This window comes from Hyaena hyaena, unplaced genomic scaffold, assembly GCF_003009895.1.
Source record: "Hyaena hyaena isolate Hyena2069 unplaced genomic scaffold, ASM300989v1 scaffold_764, whole genome shotgun sequence".
NCBI lineage: Eukaryota > Metazoa > Chordata > Mammalia > Carnivora > Hyaenidae > Hyaena > Hyaena hyaena.
This window is the reverse complement of record NW_024081395.1, coordinates 745,266-767,693: the sequence shown is the minus strand read 5'-3', so window position 1 is coordinate 767,693 and position 22,428 is coordinate 745,266. Positions and strand designations below refer to the sequence as shown.

The 22,428-nt window shown below is 36.8% G+C and overlaps 1 protein-coding gene across 2 annotated transcripts in view; it reads left to right on the top strand.

Annotated features, from left to right (window-relative positions):
* Positions 1-22,428, top strand: part of LOC120221181 (protein FAM13A) — a 283,092-nt gene that overhangs the window by 164,471 nt on the left and 96,193 nt on the right. The window contains exons 1-2 of one of the 2 annotated variants that reach the window (XM_039218436.1): positions 2,887-3,135; positions 18,958-18,999. In XM_039218436.1, coding sequence (XP_039074367.1) covers positions 3,107-3,135; positions 18,958-18,999 — 71 coding nt within the window. In that variant the 5' untranslated portion in view covers positions 2,887-3,106. Of the gene's footprint in view, positions 1-2,886; positions 3,136-18,957; positions 19,000-22,428 lie in introns of those variants that run through there. The other variant, XM_039218435.1, reaches the window with a different exon arrangement.

Here is a 22,428-nt window from a genome sequence, read left to right as displayed (position 1 = left end):
GGAGGCAGAAGCATGGTGGTTAAGTGATGCACAGTAAGGGCTAAGTGTGGAGCAGATGCAGTCAGGATATCAGTGTTTGGAGAGTTACAACAGGGAATGGGACTCATGCTGCCTGACCTGAAGACTGACACAAGGATGTTAGGAATAGAAATAGCAAAAGTATTTAAGTGATGGAGGACTCTGGCAGTGGGTGTGGTAGAGAGAGCGAGCTGCAGACCAGGTACAAATTCATCAGCGATCATCAAGTAATGCCCAGAAAATAGACCGAGAACCCAAAAGAGGAGGAATTGTTATAAATAATAGAAGCATGAAAAGGCATATAATTATGGAGTTATTGTGTTTGATAATTTTAAAAATATAACCACTGACATCTCACTAGTAATATGGCATGTTAGAGGAGTGCTAATAGGAAGACTTAATTTATCATGAGGAATCATAGATTAAAATCTGAATGTCCCTGTTCTTCAATATTTTACCTCCAGTATATATTGAATGCAAATTGTAGTTTGAGTTAGCCTATTTTTATGATGCTAGGTCCTTTATTATTGAACTCCTTTTAGCCATATAGTACTGATGTGTTCATAAAACTGAGAAAAGACAAAATATTACTTCACTTGAACTTCAACTACAGTTGGCCCTTGAACAATAAGGGTTACATATACCAATCTCTGTGCAAACGCCATGTGCAACTTTTGACTCCCCAAAAACTTAACTACTGATGACCTACTGTTGACTGGAAGCCTTACTAATGATGTAAACAGTTGACACACATATATTTTGTATGTTATATATATTACATACTGTATCCTCACAATCAAGTGAGCTAGAGAAAAAAAAAAGTTATTAAAATTAGTAGGAAGAGAAAATAGATTTACAGCACCCTGCTATATTTAGCCCTGCACAGTTCAAATCTCTGTTGTTCAAGGGTCCACTGTATTTCTAAACCTATTTGTATCTTACAAAATATTTTAAAAACTCCTATAGTATAGAGTAAGCACTATGACATAGCAGAATTCCAGAGCAGACCTGAGAAGCTCTGAGTCCAGTTTCTGTTCTGTAACTGACTTCCTATGTAAATCTGAACAAATTACTTATTTTCTAGTACCTAGTTTACTCACCAATAAAATAGATATTATGCTACATAAGTGATTTTCCAACTCAAGCAGTTATTGAAGTATTAAGCAAGATGTAAAGGCACTTTGAAAAATAAATTTAAGCAAATATACAGAACTAAGTTGTTATAGAATCAAATTATAATTTCCAAATCTAATATTTAAAAAAAGAATATATTGACAATTGCAATTAAAGTAAGTTCTGGGCTCAAGTCAACTTCCACTGTTTTAAAGGCTGATATAAGTTATTGATATTTTATCTTAATATCCGAACATAAGTTTCAGGATGATTAATCATAAATGATTATTATAAATGATTATTCATAAATATGGTAGAGGATTTAGTCAGACAATGAAATGCTTTTATTAGCAGATATAATAAAAGAAAGGCCACATAATAAGGCTTTATGTTCTAAGTTCAGAATTATGAGCGGTCTGTGAAAAAAATTAGGAAAAACTACAGAGGAGAAAGATATGTATTTGGACCTTTAAGACCCCACTATTTCTCAACATCACGGATGCTGGCCCTCTCTCTACCCTTTCTTCTAAAAGCAATGCCCTAAGCTTTCTTATAACTCCTTGTAAACTCTCATGATATGAAAGAAATCTTTTTTAAAAAAATTTAATGTTTATTTGAAAGAGAGCACACAAGGGAGGGGCAGAGAGAGAGGGAGACACAGAATCCGAAGTAGGTTCCAGGCTCCAAGCTATTAGCACAGAGCCCAACGCAGGGCTCAAACCCACAAACCATGAGATCATGACCTGAAGTCAGACGCTTAAGCAACTGAGCCACCCAGGCCCCCTGAAAGAAACCTTTTAAAAATGTACTTCTCTTGTTCTTGAGGTGTATGAAATCTATAGATTAGCAATTATGTTCCCTAGAACAACACTTTAGTATTCCATACTAAAGCAGAAATTGCAAGGGAAAGCTGGATAATTAACAAGCAGTTAGCAGACCTTATGGAAAAATTGATTTGGTGTTAGTTGTAAAAAAAAAAAAAGCTAGATAAATAGATTGCTAGATAAATACATAAATAAGCAAACAATCAAAACATGTTGTTGATGTTCTCACAGGAAAATGATTATGGAAATAAACACACTCAATTTTATAAAGATAAAATGCAGAGATAGTAAGTTAAAATAATGTCCATGGGAGTAGACCCTTTTGATCCCTTGAGAAGTTGGACAGTCTTAGGACATGTATTCTCCCCAGAAGTGTGAGCTACGTGCCTTGGGTGATGTCACCAGTGACTAGTAACCACCGCAGTGTAAACAAACATCAGCAGGAAATAAATGTGGGTAGGGCAAGGGTCTAGAAGCATGCCTTCCTCCTAGAAGAATCATGCCTTCCAATGCCAGTGGTTTGTTGGGTTTTTTTTATTTTTTGTTTTTTGTTTTTTTACGGAAGAGAGGGGATGAAACTTAGCTCTTGCCTTCTGTCACAGAAACCTTTAGTTTCATAGGGCAGTGTCTTCCCTTGACAAATGGATTTCCTCCTTGGCAGTCTCTGTACACTGAGAAGTAAGGGACTATTTGCCCTTGCTGCAGTTATTGGTTGCTCTCCCCAGACTGACAAGCTAGTCTGTGGATTTGTTAAGAGGAAAGTTTCGAGTTACCAGAATTAGGCAAGCCCACTGAGAAGCAGGAGGAGGAGGAGCAGCAGGAGCAAAAGAAGCAGCGCCTTTAAGCGCTACAACAGCTGCTCCTCTGATTGGCTGGGTGGTTCAGCTGCGTCCCTGGAACAAAAGGTCAAAGTGGACTGCAGTGTAAATGTAGAGAGGCAGCCGATAAAATAGCATTGCTTGAAGAAGTTTGGAGGCTGGGAGCAGCAGCACCCTGGCTAACTGCGGAGCAAGCCGCTTCTCCAGCTGTGAGGTGCAGCCTCACCCCACAAGCCCAGCTTAGCCACTGTGAGAAGACGTTTCCTGTACAGACGGACCAAATTGGCATGGAAGAGACAGTTGTGAGGGTCCCTGGCAAATTTATATATAAGAATGGCCTGTGAAATCATGCCTCTGCAAAGGTAATATTCTTTCCTGTTTGTTTTGTTTTATTCTCTTCTGTATTTTCTGAGTGGTACGAAACCATGCAACTTTGCCAATACTTGGCATCTTTTAGTCGTGTGCTGCAAACGTGTGGAGACTGTCGTACATGATGTCCTTCCCCTAGACCAGAAGAATTTGAATAGTATACTGCTGCTTTTACTGACATTTACGCCCAATTTCATATTTCTCACTTGATTATTGTGTTCAATTATTTCCTTCCTTGAAAGAGAATAAATGTAAGAAAATATCTGACATCTGAAGGAAAACAGAAACTAAAGAATGTATTGAACAGGTTTATAATACAACTCATCAGCTTCTTAGCAATGTTGGGAAGCTGTGGCAAGCTCTCAGCTCATTTTAAAGGATGTTGATATTCTAAAGACCTTTTAAAAATGCATGTTAGGATCCCTCCCTTCTGGAGTCCAGATCTAAGCAAGGGTTTTCTGTCAATAAGTACATTATGATACATGGACATAAATGTTAAGAACAGGATTTCCCCACAAATAATTCCAGATAGATTTATTTACACAAATAACACCTTTTTAAGAGCTGCTGTGTAAGAATGACTGAGCACACAGCTCTGCTTTGTTCATTAATGATTATAGTATGGATTGTAGAGGGTGGGGTGGAGGAATTATACCAAAGCAGAGAAAGATAAATTTAAACAAAGGGGCTTGTTAAAAAGAACACTACTGGTGAATGAATAAGTGAATAATGTATTCTGGAATGTTAAAGCTGGAAGTCACCTCTGTAATGACTGGAGTCCAGTCCTTCAGTTTCACAATAGGAAAACTGAGGCACAGAGGACGTCTCAAAGTTATCCAGGGTCATGTTTTATGATTTTTAAATTTACTTTTGCCAACCATATGATTATATTTCAACTTTACATACATTGTCATTTGATTCCATGTAAATGCTTCCTTTAAGAAAACTCTAAAGGGTTTTATTAGTGAAAATTATCTCAAAAATCAAATAGTAAATAGTTTATAAGACTGAAAATATCTGGACAAAAAGTGAATTTCAGTTTTAAAAACCATCCCACCAATATTTTGCTGAATGTTCACGTTTTAACAATGAAAATAAAGTTTACAGAATTTAATGTTTATTTGCAGGGTGTTTCCTGCAGATGTATACTGTGACTTAGACCAGTGTGGTTGTTTTTCTTTCACTGTAATGACAAGCGCACTATAATGGGAACTTGATGTGGTGCGGGGGGGGGGGGGGGGGGGGGGGGGGGGGGGTTGTCCCAAGAATTCCTCTTCTAAAAATTAATAACCCAAAGGAGGAGAAAGTGTTTTATGGATAGATCTGAAATTTTTCTATATTAACCCAGTGGAAAGGGCCACATACATAAAGCTTGCAACGGACTAAATCTAATGTACACTTTTTGGAGTCTTGATTTGCTTCCCTACTTCAAAGTTGGAGACTTGTTTTTCTTATAATTATGTCAGTCTTAAAGATCTAAAGCAGTCATATTCTAGATAAGAATATTAGCTATTACTGAACTCTGTAATCAGCTGCTTAATGATATAAAAACTGTTAAGAAAATAGATCTTTATACTGCTAGATAGCTTAGGGAGTTAAGTTAATGGAAGCTAAAATAGAATTAGCATGATTTCCTCCAGAATTATTTTGCATTATTAGTCCTTATTAGCAAGCCTATGTAAGAGGAATAATTTAAATTTGCATTCAAGAATGATGATCCATGTATTCACTGCTCCCTGGCTCTGAGAATTTAATTTGATTACCTGTCAATCTTCACTTCCAGCCTATGCCTGCCTTTGATTATAAACCTCCTGAAGGCAAGGAGCAGGTTTGTGTAGTTCTCTTCATTAAGGATCTCTTGTGAATTTAAGCATGCATGCAGAAAACTTTCCTGTTCCTCTGCATAATTGCTTCTTCCAAAGTCAGCTCAGTACCTCAGGCTAAGGATTTCTCTGAGTCTCTGGTGACTGTTGCCAACTGCCCCCACTGCTAACACTGCCTGAAGAGGGAAGGTTGCAGAGCCTTGTGGTACATGTGCTGACTGATGACATGAGTGCTTTGCTTGTTTCTGTTTAAGAGCAGTAAGGGGCTAGAAACTGAATTAAAAGTGGGTGAGTAAAAGAGTAGATCGAAATACCAGTTTAAGAAATTCATATTTCCTATTTGTACTGAGCAGAGTGGCCAATTCTTCTCAGACTTTATTTAGGTGTATGAGAATTACCTGGGGGACCAATATTTTAAAACAGCTTATTCCTGCTGCCTTCTTTCCCTAGAGTTACTGAATCTGAATCTGGGTGTGACAGAGAAAGTAAATACATTTTGACAAGCTTCCTGACAGCAAATCTGACACAAACGGTCCAAACACTAAGAGAAACACAGATCTAAACTCTAGTTAATGATTATAGGTTGTGTAAAGCCATTGACAGCAGGTGTACATATGTATATAAGAATCTAACACTCTACTATTTAACGTCCGCAAATAACATCTTTAATATACTGACCTTACATGAAGTGTTTTTTTTTATAATCAATGCTTTCATTTACTAGGTGTTAGTGATACCTGTTAAAGTGTACTTACAATGTTGTTGAATATATTAAACACTTTGTACTACCAGGGACACTAGCTCTGCTTCAAAGAGGTCACATGCTAGTGAGGATGCAGACAATTATAATACATGTGGTGAGTTCAGTAATTGACAGTATCATTAGCATAATAGTAGAGATATGCCTACATGGATAACATTACCTTATATTTTATTTAACCTCATATAAGGGTATGATCTTATTAGAGGGTGTGTTTTTACCCTAATGTCTGCTTAGCTTACAATTTCCATGAGTGACTTTTTAGCCTTTCTTAGCATATTGTGAAAGTATGTAGAAGATAAATTTCTGAGATGTGAATAACAGATGAGGTTGAAAGCTAAGAATGAAATAAATACTTTGTCTCCCTTTAACGTATTTTGTTATCTGTAATTTGTAGACCTTCAGGGATAGAGTTGACTGCTTAAAAAACTCATGACCTTTAAAAAAAACAGCAGAGGTTAAATGTTTAAAATGTGACCCTCTATAAAGTGAAGGACTCAGTTCTTTTGATTCACTTCAAATGGCTTAAAGATGGGATCTTACTTCATATCTATTGTGTTGTTAAGACTGTCTCCATTATTCCTAAAGACACTAAAATATCTGTAAGTGCTTCTTATACTGAATGATAAAACTCAGTACGCTGTATAGATATTCTTGCCACTTGACAAAGTTCTCCAAAAGAAGTAAAATCATGTAAGAAGTGGGGGAACCATATTAAATTAAGAAATAAGTTTTCTTGAGGTGCCTCTCTGGTTCAGTTGGTAGAGCATACGACTCTTGATCTTGAGCCTTATACATAGAGATTACTTAAAAAAAAGTTTTGTTTTCTCAGGTGACTAACTGTCATGAATGAGATAGTATGTTTTATCAGATTACATGCTTTACTTATACCTCAGGCTCTTTGTATGATTTCTATCCTTTTGGACTTTTTTCCTTACATATTGTGGATCTGTAGACAGGGTATCTATTTTATGTATAGAAAGATTTTGATAGGCTAAGAAACAAATCTTAACCCAAAGTCTTATGTCTATGACAAAACTCTCAACTTTCACAACACTATTTTGATTTGCTCAACCAGCTTTCCAATAGCCATCAACTCAGTTTATATCCATAAAGAATGATGATGGAAGATGAAGTCAGGAATAGTGATGATTAATCTAAACTAATGCATCTGCTTTCATGTGTTAGCATTGTCTTCTTTCCCTGATTTATTTACCAAAGTGGGAAACTGAGGTTAAGAACCTTTATATAATTCTCTTGTTCATTACTCTATCAAATTATGATATTCAATGCATGTTACTAATAACTTATTTTATGATGGTGAAGTACCTCACAATTCCAAATTGCAATGGCTCTTTTAAGAAAATGCATGGCCCTAGGGTTCATTAACATGTTAGTAGTGGCCCAAAGTGGGAAAATTTCACTGAAACTTATCAGCAGAATTTATCTGGTCTGATCAAGCATTGGTAGTTAGAATAACTTTTTGCAAACAATAAAACATGGGTAATATGGGGATGATGTGGGAGTTAACCAGCAAACACCCCAGCTAACGGTAGTCCTGCTTGTGTATATTGTGTGTAGTGTTAGAGAGCCCTCTACTGCTTGTAGTGGTGATGCCACCAGTTACTCTATCTGTAAACCGATATTCTTCCTAACTTGTTGATACTTGGATAGCACTCCATGCTCATCCCCTAATCCCTCAATAGACACAGTCTAAGAGGGAGTTAAAGTCGCCTCACTTCAAACCCAAGTTAACCCTTACAGGGTTGTGTATCTAAACTTAGATTTCATCACTAATCTAGCCTATGTTTAGTAGTAACAAGAAGTCATTGAGAACAATTAAGATCTCTAAGTTCTACTCTCATGGGATGGTTACAGTGTCTCTGAGTCTAAATATTTGCTAATTACTCCAAAAAAGAAGGTATTATGAAATAAGATGAGAATGTTTTAAAATTTTACACAGATCACCCTGTCTAAACCATAGAAGAATTAGAGGTGTTGGTATTCAGTGCAGAGCAGTGGGGAAAACAGTAGAACAGTAGTAAACTTGCTGTCAAAAAAAACATACGCAGAGACTGACAGCTAGCTACCCATGTGAATTTGATCAGGTCATTTTCCTCATCTATAAAATGGGATGACAATGCTTGATATACTTACTTATGGGGGCAGTTTTAGAGTTAAATAATATGGTAGTTCTTTCTAAATGACTAAACTACTTAGACATGGAGAATAGTAGTATGTTGCTTTTCTCTTGTTTTTTTTTTTTTCTTATGCTTCAGTACCTTTCAATTTCTTGAATACAAGACTTCTTAACACAGATAAGGTGATTCTCTAACATTGCATTCCATTTCATTGGATGAATACTGGAAAGTGGCTTAAAGAATGGCTTGCAGGACATGTCATTAAAAATACTCTGGAATCAAATTTCTTGAAACTCTCAAAAACTTTTGCCTTGCTTTTTTCCTATGATACATATATTTATGTAATGATCGGAAGGAATTGTAAGAAACAGTTTGTACTGTATAAAACCTTTTAAAAGGACTGTTTACTCTTTAAGAAGAACTGGAAATAACTCCTTAAATAGGTGTCTTGATATATAATTCACATAACCATGTAATTCACCTACCTAAAGTATTCAATGATTTTTTAGTATTTTCACAAGATTGTATAGCCATCACTACAAGCAGTTTTAGAATGTCTTCCATCACCCAAAAGAACCCTGTACATTTTAGCTGTCAACCCCCATGGTGAGCTAAATATGTTCCCCCCAAATTCTTACATTGAAGCTCTATTCCCCAGTGTGATGGTATTTGGAGGTGGGACCCTTTCAGAGGTAATTAGGTTTGGATGAGGTCATGGAGGTGGTGCTCCCATAATAAGATTGGTGTCCTTATAAGGAGATAAGGGGGCTAGAGTGCTCACTCTTCTCCATCCCCCACACCCCACCATAGGGGGATATAGCAAGAAGGTGACAGCCAGTAAGAACTCTTACCAGAACTTGCTAACATCCTGATCTTTGACTTCTAGTCACTGGAACTGTGAGAAGTAAATGTTTCTATTGTTTAAGCCACCCAATCTGTGGTATCTTGTTAGAACAGCCCAAACTGACTAAAACAACCCTCAATCTCCCTAAAATCCTCCTATCCCAACTCTAGGCAACTACTAATCTACTTTCTGTCTCTAAAGATTTATGTCTTTTGTACACTACATTATAACACTTGGATAGGTTGTCACAGAGCCAGATGTGGAAACTAATTTTAATTCTCGCATAAGAATGGGCATGGAGGAGGGCACTTGTGGAGATGAGCACGGGGTATTATATGGAAACCAACTTGACAATAAACTATTTTTTTAAAAAAGACAACCCAATTTAAAAATGGAAAAAAAAGAGTGGTATGTTAATGGGAAATGATGGGGAGATGAATGGTAAAAAAACAAAATATTAGGAAGTTTAAGAAGTTGACTTTCAAAATTAAGATACCTAGGTAAAGAAATAAAAATACTGGGCAATAGGGAAGAGGTGAGACACAGGATACATTTGATAAAACCTTTAAAGTTTGTGGTCAGGAAATCATGTATCTTCTCATAAACTATAAGAATAAAAATCAGAAAACTTGAACTTAATAGAAGTAAAAGCAAAGAACTGAACTGCTTTACTCAAATAATATGGAAATGAACAAAAACACTAGAAAAAGTTGAGAGCTTAGAAAGAGTTTGGGATGATACATCACTCTTTTGCTGTCAGCAAAATGATCGTGGAAAGAACTATAACTTCACTGTCTAGATTAAAATAGCCCCTGAAACCAAAATTAGGAGCTGAGAGCCATCCAGAGTGGACCATTGATACACTGTGTAGTATTTTTATAAGTGGCTCTCCTTCACTCTCAGTTCTTTGACTTAGTAAACACTCCAGTGTCTTCCTGTCCCAGGTGCCCCTGCTTAGATGCATCTGCCACGTCTGCAGAGCTACACTCACTCCATGCTGCCTCCTGCCTTCACACACTCTCTTCCCTTGTGGAAGAGTTCTCCTGTTCATGATATTTCTCCTAATAAGGCCTACGTGACCCTCCAAACTCCTAACCTGCCAGACTGCATAGTGCTTGAGTGTAAGGTCTGGTACCCTGGCTTCCACAGATGTGGACTTGAGGCTTAGCCATGCCTGGTTCTGTGGCCTCTAGCTGGTGAATTATCCTCTTGAAGACTTGTTTTTCTGATCTGAAAAAAACCCAATTAGTGATACCTCTCTCTAAGTGTGTCTTTGAGGATCAAATGAGAAAATGTATGTGAAGCTCTTAGCCCAAAGCCTTGACTTATTAAGGTAAAGGCCTCAATACATGATAGCTATGGATCCTTTTTTCCTAATCATTATCAACTTTCAGGCTTCCGTTTCTCCCTGGTCTATAAATTCTGTGAGGATTTGGACCATATACAGGCTAATAGTAGCCTGTGTATCTGTGTCACCTGTCATAGGCCCTGGTGCATAGCAGCCACTCAGAAAATGTTGAATGAGCTCTTGCATGTGGCTATGGAAGCTCAAAAAGCTGAAGTGAAGGTAGACATCCATCATACATACATTGACCAGTTCCTCATCATCCTAAAAACCAATGTACAAATCACCATAAAGTAGAAACAAGTCACTGACTCCATTTACTGTGTAAAACCCTCTTCTAGCAGAGGAAGAAAGATGACAGGATAATTTGCATTGCAAAAATATTTTTGTCTCCCACAAGAAACCCACATTCACACTCAACAGTTTGGGAAATTAAGGTCTGTTAAATGAAAACTGTATCAGCAAACTATCAATAATGCTAAGTTAGTACAAATTACTATTTCTTTCCTCCGTTCTATAGGTATCCTTATATTCTTTTACTTTGTTGAACTAAAGATCAGAAGATATTTTAACTTATTAATGTTCTAAAAGTATTTTCTCTTCAACTAATATCAACTCCCCCATAAAAAAAGTTACTGTATTTACCATTCTCAATTATTGTCTCCCCAAGGCAGTCCATGATAAACATCACTTTTCTGAGCAAGACTCTCAGAGACCAATATGAGCTTCCAAATGCCTTGAAAATAGTTTGTTGACTAAACAAAAAGTTTCTTTAAGCCCCAAACAACCTGTGGGTTTGCAGTGAAGGGTTCCTGCGCTCAAGCCAGAACAAACAGATACAGCGTGTGGCAGGCCTATATTTCCTTGCCCGAACATATCCTTTTCTGGACTCACAGAACACCACAGAAAGTATAGCATTTACATTGCTGGCATAGTGGCAGAACTATCACCTCACTGTGCAGTGGAAGGAAAGAGAACAATTTCATGTCTCTCGGGATGGGAGAGAAAGCCTGTGGCATAGTTGTGATTTCACTAGGTTTTGAATAGAAGGGAACAAAAGAACACTTAAAATAATCCACATGCACATATCTGAAAATGCTTCTAGGCAGCCCAATTCATTTTAGAGGTAATAAACAGTCTATGTTTTAAAAATAACTACATCAAACTGGTAGCGTTAGCACTCAGCGAAGCCTTGATGATGCTGATTTTACTCAGCCATTTACTGAGTGCCTGGAATGTTCTAGGTACCTTGCTAGATGCTGGTAGTGGTACAGAGATAAAGACAAATCTAGGAGGTGAGGCAAGCGTCTGAACTCGTGAATTCTGGTGTCGTGTTGCTCATTTATAGCTCTGAACAGTGTATCTGAGCCTGGAGGAAGAGGCAGCTCCCTCTCCAGGGTACTGGAGATGACTTTCCAGATTAGATGACACTTGAGCTGAAAGATGAAATATTTACCCAGGCTGAGAGAGGTGGAGGAAACATTTAAGGGAGAGGGAACAGCACGTACAAACAGCAGGAGTTACGAAAGTGTAGTGAGTGGTCTACAGAGGTATGTTGGACCTAGATTGGGAGGGACCTTTGGTGCCAGGTTTAGACATTTGGATTTTACCCACAAGGCAGTGGGTAACTGGAAGAGGCTTTTAAGTTAGGAGAATGAACCTGGTGGAGTATGAAGGATAAACTAGTATGAGTGGCAGGGAAACTGTACTGGCCCTGGGAAAGACAAAGGCAGAGGAAATGGAAAAATCAAGTTCAAGAGACTTGTCGTTCTTTGTTTTTGTTTTGTTTAATTTTTTTTTAGGTAGAATCAGCAGAATTGGGGAATTGACCAGATGTGGGGCTGAGGGATAAACTTCTTTAAGGAGAACAGTGGCTTGTTAACATGACTTCAGTATTATAAAAGGAATTCCTTTCTATGACTTCAAAACATTTCTCCAGCCAAAATCCCCTGTGAGGTGCACAGTGAGCGTCCCGGCTATGTCAGTCAGCCAGCAAGTAGTTATGTTCACTTCTGACATTCCGACTGTCAGAAGGGACATGATAGAGGTAGAGAAAGGAACCCTTCCTGTCCCTGATGAGAAGCTCTTCCCCGACATGTGCACACCCTCACTCCCCTCAAGTCTCTGAATGATATTCATCAGAAGGGCATCCAGAGATAGTAGTTGGGGATATGGGACTGAAAAAAAATGAGATGTTCCTTAGTTCCCTCCAAGTATTTTTTTTAATCTAAAAGAATGTGGATTGGTAAAGAATGCCACAGTCATAAAATCAGGAAGAATCTAAAGAGACCACGTGTCCCGGAGTCTCACTCTTGACACCATCCTGTGGTTCAGCCAGGAAAAGAATATTTAAAAGAGGGCTTTCTAGAACTATGTTCTCATGCCCACTACTGGGTTTATCTGGGACCACTTCCTCACTGTGCCACTCTGCCATCTGGACTGGACAAAATCTGTACTTCTTTGGCCCAGAGCTGATTTGTGTCAATGGAGCAGGGAAAGAATGAGTGTTTTCTTTCCTGTGGGAACATAGATCTTAATTCAACACATTCATGGAATGTCATTATATATATCAGGCAAAGGAGAAGTGTAATTAGCATAATGATTTAAAACACTGTTTTTCAACTGTGAGTCATGACGTATTAGTGGTCCTAAAATCAATTTAGCAGGTTGTGACTAGTATTTTATATAATTTTACATAAGTAAAATGTATACAATAGAAAATATCAAAAGTGTGGATAATTTCATAAAATGTGTGTCCATTTTGTGTGTATGCATAATGATGTAAAATGTGTTTCTAACTGGATCATAGCCAAAGGTTTCCTTTAAATATTGTCTTGGTCTGCTTATTGAAGATAGTTCATTTGAATGAGAGGTTAGTATAGGCCCAGAAATTAAATCTCCATGTCAGCATTGGAAATAAAGTCTAGTCTGAGCATGTCTACAAAGGAATTTTGAGAGACAAGCCTTTTGTAAGATGGAGACACTTTGGTTAGGCAGGTTCTTCTGAATTTAGGGGAAAAAAACATTTAGTGGATTTATTAGTTTTCTAGGGCTTCTGTAACAAAGTACCACTAACAGCGTGGCTTAAAAGGAAAGAAATTGACGGGACGCCTGGGTGGCTTAGTTGGTTAAGCATCCGACTTCCGCTTAGGTCATGATCTCGCGGTTTGTGGGTTTGAGCCCCGCGTCGGGCTCTGTGCTGACTGCCAGCTCAGAGCCTGGAGCCTGTTTCAGTCTGTGACTCCCTCTCTCTCTGACCCTCCCCTGCTCACGCTGTCTCTTTCTCTCTCTCCTAGAAGTAAATAAAACATTAAAAAATTTAAAAAAAAAAAAAAAAAGGAGAGAAATTGATTGCCTCACTGTTTGGGAGACCAGAAGTTCCAAATCAATGTTGGCGGGGCCAAGCCTTCACTGAAGGATCTGGAGAAGAATCTGTTTGAGGCCTGTCTCCTGCCTTCTAGGAGTTCCTTGGCTTATGCAGAGCTCCATCTTCACATGGCATTCTCCCCGTCTCTCTTTGTGTCCAAATTTCTCCTTTCTACAAGGACTCCAGTTATATGGAATTAGAGTCCCCTTGAATGATTTCTTTTCCTTTGACAGAGAGTGTGAGCAGGTGAGGGGCAGAGAGAGAGGGGACAGAGGATCCAAAGTGGGCTCTGTGCTGACAGCAGCAAGCCTGATTCAGGACTCGAACTCACAAACCGTGAGATTGTGACCTGAGCTGAAGTTAGGTGCTCAACCAACTGAGTCACCCAGGTGCCCTAATAATTTCATTTTAACTCAATCACCTCTGTAAAGACCCTATTTCCAAATAAGGTCACATGCTGAGGCACTGGGGTTGGCATTCCCACATATGTTTCAACCCCTAACCAGTACATTTCAAATTACCACCAGGCAATCAAGAAAGTGGTAAGAAAGTTTTCTTTTCTTATTGAGAAAAAAAACTTCTAAATTTTTGGATGTCTTTTTGTTTTGCCAGTTTATTTTGCCTCCAAAATAATACCTCTCGTGTTGGCTGAAAAGTCTTGTTGTCCTGTGAATATTAACAGCTTCAGCTCTTTGCATTTACCCTTTGGTCAGGAAAATCAATTTGCTCTTGAACTTCAAGAATTTATTTTTATTTGTACTGGCCACGTGTTGTGTTCTTAATCACAAAGTGCAAATAAAAGAACTAAACAAAACTACGTGGGTTTACAATAAAGAAGTATATACATATATCTACAAAAATATCCCCACAAAATTATAGCTGCACACACTTAGCTACAAACCAATCTGAAAACATCTACAAGTGTTCCCCAAAAAAGACCAGAGAGATTGTTGTGCCTTTTTCCCCCCATATTCCTGAATGAGGCCAAACCAAAAATGTGAAGGCATCAGCTGCTACATCACTCTCCAGTGAGAGTACTACATGGTTAATGCCTGGCACTGGGGACAAATTGAAAATGCAAGGGGGGGTGTGACACTTTAGGTTTTGCAGAGGAAGGAAGGAAAGAAAATTGCTAACTTCGCTCACCTCATCATTCTCTAAGAAAATTCCTCTAAGAAAATTTAGTACATTCTGTTGCAACATGAGGAAAAAACCTGAATTCCAGAAAAAATGTTTACTTAATACTTTTAATTGTATCCTTTTACTGCTCCCTCACTTTGGTCTCTCCCTTTTGCTCTGTTTTGTTGTTTTTGTTTTGTTGTTTTATAATTTGTTTTGTTTGATGGTTTCCCTAGTTTCTTCAATGAAGGGAACCTAATCCTTAGCATTTACCAGTTTTTTAGTCTTCATTCCTCAAGGAACACTTGCAGACTATTTCTTCTAGATCAAATCATTCAAAAATTTAGTTAATGTGTATAGCTAAATATGCAGGTGATGCTTATTTTTTTGGTAGCCAGCCAACCAGTTAGAAAGTTGAACTAATTGGAGCATTTATCAGGATAGCTCAAAAGGTAATTGAATGGAGTAGTGGTTTGATCCAGCAGTGGAAGGTCCATTTTTGAATACCGCACCCTGGAGATTCTCCCAAGAGCATTGGTTTTTTTCTTAGACATAGAAAATACCATGCATTTTGTGATATCTGTTAGCTTGTCGTGTAACTAATTTGATGGGCATTGTATTCATTGGCTTCACGTTAGAAATTAGCACAACTCATGGAAAAACTGTAAGTCTAGCTTTCATTCATTTATATACATTTACCAGTATTGAGCCATAGAAGTAAGCTCGATTAGGACCCCCACTAAAAACATAGTATCTGTGATACAGCCCTTCACAGTTGTAGCTTCCTAGATTTGGACTGTTACTTAGGTGTATTTGATCAATGTTCTTCCCATAGGCAGTTGTTTTGAAAGAATAGATCACCACATGTCTGAGGACATTAAGTATTTGATTGCCTGGCATAAATGAGGTGGCTGCCCAAATTTCTCAATGTATGTTTGAATTTTAAAAAGTGAAAACAAAGGGAAACTAATTAGCTGCCTAAGCTTGGCCATTATTCAGGGTTAGCAAACAGGAAATAATTAAAACCTGGAGTTTATATTAGTAACCAAGGAGGAAACAATGAGTTGCAATTTGTTAAAATTTGTCATTGGTTTAATTTCATGGCACACACTCCCTTTTTCATTTGAGGTACTTGTCCTTATTTTTAAAACTTAAAAATAAGTCAGAATTCTCAATTTAAAATTTAGGCCAAGGTTCGCCTGGGTGGCTCAGTCGGTTAAGTGTCCAACTTCAGCTCAGGTCATGATCTCCTGGTTTATGGATTCAAGCCCCATGTCAAGCTCTCTGCTGACAGCTCAGCCTGCTTCAGATTCTGTGTCTCCATCGTTCTCTTCTCCTCCCCCATCTCAAAAATAAATAAACATTAAAAAAAGTAAAATAAAATTTAGGCCAAAAACTATGACTTATTTAATATCATCAGACATGCCTAAGATAGACATAAATCCAGGAACAGGCATAAATAACCTTGATAAGTAGATATTTGGGTACCTGTAACAATAACAAAATATACATTTTGTGCAAATGTAGAAATGGTGACTTTTTTTCAAATGTCTTATGTAAATGTCTTTATGTAAATTTTTTACGGAAAAGTCTGTTTTCTCAGTTCTATTTGGAAGAGTTGTCCTTAGCCATTTTTTCTTAAAATTGCCTTTAAAATCAGTGCATTAAATTGATTTTTAGAATTAATTGACTTAATTTGAAATCAATGCTTCAATTGTTTTAGAATTTATACCTTTGTCAAGATTACATTACTAAACCCAAGGAAAAGATACTTTTATGAAAAGGAAAAGAGAAATATGCTAATTAACTATCAAATTTGTTTATTTTCATTTTCTTTTTGAATTGTATTGTTCTTCTTGAGTACTGTGCATGAATTGCTGCCCTGTTGACCACTGCAGACTGAAGAAATCTAACTAAGGCCATTTTATTTTACTTAAATTGCAGTATTTTACATTTTCTTTTTTGGAATGTGTAAAATTAGTTAAATTTCAGGAACATATCCAAATTAAGAATTTCTGATTTTGTCTTTCATGGACAACTTACTTTGTTTTCAGGCAGATGCAGCCTGAAAAATATTTGCTTATGATTAAAAACCTGTGTTTCTATCAGGAGATATTCTTATACTGCCAGAGTATACTTTAATAAAATAATCACTTTATATATGATATCAGTCATCATGCATTGTGAAAGGACTAAGGTTGGTGTAGAGTCACTAGAATCTTTATGACAGGGGATATAAAGTCTACAAGATCTTGCTGCATGCTGTTGGAACGCAGACTGGCTGTCACATCTATTTTCTTCGCCTATTCATCTCATCATATTCTGATAGGTTAAAAATGAAGGGAAGATGGTAAACAACAAAAATGGACTAATATGTAATATAGTAATTTACACATCACTAGCTGTGTGACTCGTATGTATTATGTTCCCCATGCTGAGCCCACTTTCCTCAAGTTGAGAGCAAGTTCCAGGGAGGGTTTTGGTGAGGATTTATGTGAGATAATTAATGTTAGAGCACCCGGTAGCATCTGGTTAATGAATAAAAATGTGAGGGAGAAAAGAAAGGATTGATTTTGATTGCCTCTGCTACAAAGAAATTTAGCACACACACAAATAAACATTAGCCAAAACATACGAACAGCTGTGTTTAGAACTCTGCACCATCTAAATCATCTAAATTCTAAGGAAACCGACCAGATTGCTAATTAAATCTTCACTAATGTATCCTTGTTAATTTTCATTAAATTTGTTACATGTTAGAGTTCAGGATCTGTTCTGGGCAAAAAAGTATTTAGTTCAGTGCCCATTTTATAACGCATGAAGGCAATTTTCCTATAAAACTAATACCGTTACAGTATTTTAGTTGCAGCCTTTTTGCATAGTATTGGTCATAATTAGTACTTTTTGACCATGAATCCTTGATTCGGCAACAACCCAATTCTGGCATTTTTTGTAATTTGGTAAGTGTTTTCAAGGCATATTTTGACACTAATATGTAAGCTTCTTGTATCAGTTTGGCGTAAAGTAGTTCCCTCTTAGAATAGCACGGCTCCAGGTGGCTTCTTTCCCAAGACACCTGGACATTTCCCACATGTTACCTCTAACTCTTCAGCTATGAAGCCTGACTTTACAAGCTTTGCCCTCAGTCCACCCACATTAAAGTCCATAAAGCTGACCCATCGCTTACCCTTCACTTAGAAGTGGTGCAAGTGATTACAAACATTAAAATCTTTGGCAACATAAACATTAGAACAGCTAAGCCGTAATGAAATCGGAAACCAAAATCATGAAAGAATGAAAAATAGTATGTCTTAGTTGGTATGTTATCTTCCAGCTAAAATGTTAAGACCTTTAAAGGACAGCCGGGTTTGTGTGTATGTGTTTTACAGTATAAATTTGTCATAAGATTTTGCCAGTATATTACCAACTGAAGCAAACTTTTTTCATCAGTGTTGCTTAAGAAAATAAAAAACTGAGTGGGAGAGAAAGCTGAAATTACCTAGTTGCTTCCTCTAAGGTGATATACAAGATTAGCGATAGGGATACAGAAGAAAATTTTAGAGCTTCTTTTTAATTTCTATTTCTATTTTTATCTGTTTAATTCATGCACACAATTATTAGAGGTAGATACTTAGTCATATATTGAGGGGAGTGGCTGCTTCAAAGCAGATTTTATCAGTGCATAATCAAAAAGGTTCAAAGACCACTCCAGCAGACACTAAGAGAGAGTGACTGACTTATTCTTGCCTACAAATCATTTATCAGAAGAAAATGCATATTGAAAAAATATTGTATATATTTTACATTTTTAAAATACCTTTGTATTAAGTTTTATATCCTATGTTTGAAGAATGTAAACTATTTCTATAATTTCATTTATGTCCTTACGTGTTATCCATACTCATTAATACTTAAAGTCACTACTGAAAACAAAGTTCAAGAGCGTAGTTTACTGATGTGCCTCTCATTGCTAAGGCAACATTCTTAAAGTAGCTCACATTTAACAGAGATATTTTGTTGGCTGCTGCTTACTTTCATCATCGTGGTAATGAGCTATAATTAACTTTATTGAGGCAATTGAGTATATATGCAATCATTTTAAGAGTTTATGTATAATATATAGAACTTGGATTGTCTTGTAGAAATAAGATAGTAAAAAGCTTCCTCTTGAAAGTGTGATGTGAATTACTTTTGCCTTAGGCTAGTCTTGAAAGAAACCTCTCTTAGTGGTCTCCCATGAAGAAGTAATTGACCTTGGCTAGGTCCAAGGTGGAGTATGTTTTACTAACCTTGCTCCTTCGTGAGATTAGCTCTAATATGTCCAGATAACATTTCTGACAGGCAGAACAGAGATTTAGTAAAACTGACATGTTAAAATATTAACGGAAATTAATTCAAAATTTATTTTCTTTTTAGTTCGCAGGAAGATGAAAGACCTATGTCACCTTTCTATTTGAGGTATTTATTTGATTTTTATTGCTCTATTACAGGGAATGGAGGGAGGGGTAAGGCTTCTTTGAGTTTATTTGCCCATTTTAATGCTTTTCAATAGAATGTTCTCCACTGTGGCCAGACTAAGTTTATTATAACTCTTCATCATATTATTCATGCTGTGTTTTTCTTCTCTTTGGTTTAAGAAATCTTAAAACAAATTAATAGAGCTGAAAAGATTAAAATAAGATATTTTGTTTTAAATTCAGAAATGTCAAGGTAGCCATTTTAATTTTTGAAACTGCCTGATGATTAGGCCATTACCTACATCTTAAAACTTTCTATTCTATACATATATGCAGGTGGGGGAGGGGTGTGAGCACAAGGCTCATTGGCTGAACTCTTATGCTATGTGAAGTGTGAAAGTAAATACTCAGTGAGTTGATGGAGTTTAGGACCATTTTCTAATGCTCATAAAGGCAGAATAACACTTATTAAGACAGGTAAATTTACAGAATTCAAAGTAGATGTTAACGCTTCAATTTTGAAATCTTTTTTAAAAGAAATGTCAGGATATGTGATTCATAGTTTGTTTATTTTTCAATCTGATTTGTTGTAATAGTCCCAGAGTTTGATTTAGACTTTAATTCAATCAACAATAATTCAGAAATGTGTCAGAGGACTTAAGTCTTAGCCAAGTGATTGCTTTTCAGTACTGTTCTGTTCTTCAGCAACTTGAAGGATATTGCATAATCACTTTGTGGCAAAAGAGAGAACATACGAGGTTTTAGTTTGAGACAACATGGTGGTCCATTTGATTCACTCTGGTTTCCTGCCAACCAAATCAGCATATTCTGCTTCATAGGCTACCTCAGCTATAAAATTACCATAAACACATGAGGAAGTTGTTGCCCAGTACGTGGTGACTCTGGTATTCATTATGTAAATACACAGTAATGTCAAACAAATGATTATCATCTATTAATGGAAATTAAGGTTTACACAATACAGAAGACTATAGCACTAGATCATGCCAACTAATGAGAACTGTTCTCTGAATGTCTTATTTTTATTCCTCTGGACAACATCAATCTACGTTTTACATAATATTGAACTTTAATTTTTTTAACCACTTTAAAAAACAGATGGGAAAAATGGGTTTGTAAGTCTTAAGTCCTTAAAGACACATAACTGTGTCTTCTAGTGTGATAATTTTTTAAAATTATTTACACTAATGCAGTCTTGAAAAAGAAATTTTGTACTTGCAAAATGAAAGTAAAAGAATGTAAAGAAAGTGTATTACCACAACTCTTGGTAGAAACTATTTGACCTTTCAATGTTAAATGTCATAAAAGCTAAAATATTATAGAAGTAGAAAAAAAGAATGAACGTGCATACCAGCTCATATGTACAGGAGAGCTAAAGTTGCAGAAGAAGGAAGTTGCCAGCAGACACTCTTTTGAAACTAAGTGGAGCTATTTCATAAATGAAATAATAATTATTATTTGGCCTGAAATTAAAATCTCAAACGCAGGGTCTTTTTCTGAATAACACTATATGATAGTCTTAGAAATTTTTTAAGAATTAGGTCCGTACAAGCTAATTGAACTCTTTTTTTATTATCTACTTGACATGAAGTAGGGAGAATCTATTAGTAAAGAATGAACCTGTTTGGTTTTCAAATTATTTGCATGGCCAGTTTGAGATTAGCTTTTCTTGGATTATTCTAGCATACAGAATTCAAGTGGAAGAAAGAAGACATGACTGTTAACTATGATTACAGTTCTTCCAGATTTTTGAACTAGAAACATAACATATCCACTGCTGATTTAATTTATAAATTAGTGCACTTTTTAGGCACTGCCTTTAGTAAGAACAAATGAATGCTTAAATGTTTAAAATATATTAAATTTTCTGTAGCTTCCTTGTCTTCCATTCCTTTTCCTCCTACTTTATTAAGATTTCATCCCTACAGTGCTCAGAAAGGGGAGTTACTGTAAGACTCACGAATTTCATAATGATTTATCACCATGATGAAAAACTAAATTGGCTTTTTAAAAATCCAAAATAATATTTACTATGCCTTTGAAAAGTAAAAAGTGACTGGTAATTGTAAAATGATATCTTCCCTGACTAGGAGTATTGAATATTGTGTGCTATATATTATACTTTGACATTGTTGACTGGTTGTTTTGTTTGTTTGGTTCGGTTTTGTTGTTGTTGTTGTTTTTTCTTTGTTTTTCTGAGGAGAGTAGAGACAGAAAGGAAAAGTCCAAACAAGAGATGAATACATCAGCTGAGATATGTACTCATCAGAAGTAGATTCAGCCACAGGCACCCAGCCAAAGGGACAGGGATGGAACAGCGGGTCAGTGGTGGGATATTCAGTTGGTGGTTTATTCTGTAAGGTCCAGCATGAGGTAGAATGGCAAAACTCAGTGGCTGTAAGTCTGGGAGTGGGCAGTCTTTAGGAAGACTGGATCAAACAGAAAATAAAGGCAATCCGGGGCTCCAGTTTCAGAGGAAGAAGAATAGATGATCCATAAAGGAATTCAGATGCAGGAGATCAGACAAGCATCCAGGTATTGAAGTGGAGACGAAGTACATTATTTATAATGCAGACAGAGGGAGAGGACAGAGATGGAGAGCATCCCGAGGACATTCAGTCCACTGGTGGAGGTTCCAGGACCTTTCTATGGCTACGGGGATGGAAGGTGGGATGCAGGAACTGGGAACCAGAGAGGCCATTTCAGTCATGACCTTGCTCCATTTTTCATCTTGTAGAATTTCAGTTTCTGTGATTACGATTCTCTATTATAAACATTCATGGCTGAACCATATGTTAGTCTATTGTACATTTCATTTGCCTTCAGTTTTTTCTCTTGTAAGGTAGGACTGTTATCAATAGATGTGGACTCATATATTCTCGTTCTGGATTAAATATCTTCTCAGATAAGAGCTGTGTCTTCTGAAATTTCAGCACTTCTTCACCCTAGCATAACCCACCAGAACCATTCGTCCTTTTCTTTTCCTAAAGGAAAGAAAGAGTAGTTACAAATCCGCACTTGCTGCCATCTCACGTGGCAGGATTTCTACAGCTACAGTAGCTCAAACAGTAGGTGTCATTGTTTCCCAGATGCTCATTAGAGAATGCCCACCCTGTTGAAGTGATTAAGGAAATGAAAGAGAAGAATGGGTCATGCCAAACCCGTAGCATGACTGCTTCAAAATAAAAAAGAACCTACAAACGTCAGGTGAAGAACATTCTTCGCAAGGATGTCTATACCCTGCCTCTACCTCAGTTACTCATATTAGCAACTTGCCATAGGTGTTCTGTGCCACATCTAGCCTGCTACTATCTGAATTCTTTTCCGTGTCATCCAGTCAGATCTGACTAGAATCTGTTGCTAGCTCTAGTTTTTTTTTTTTTTTTTTTTTTTTTTTTACAAATAGTTT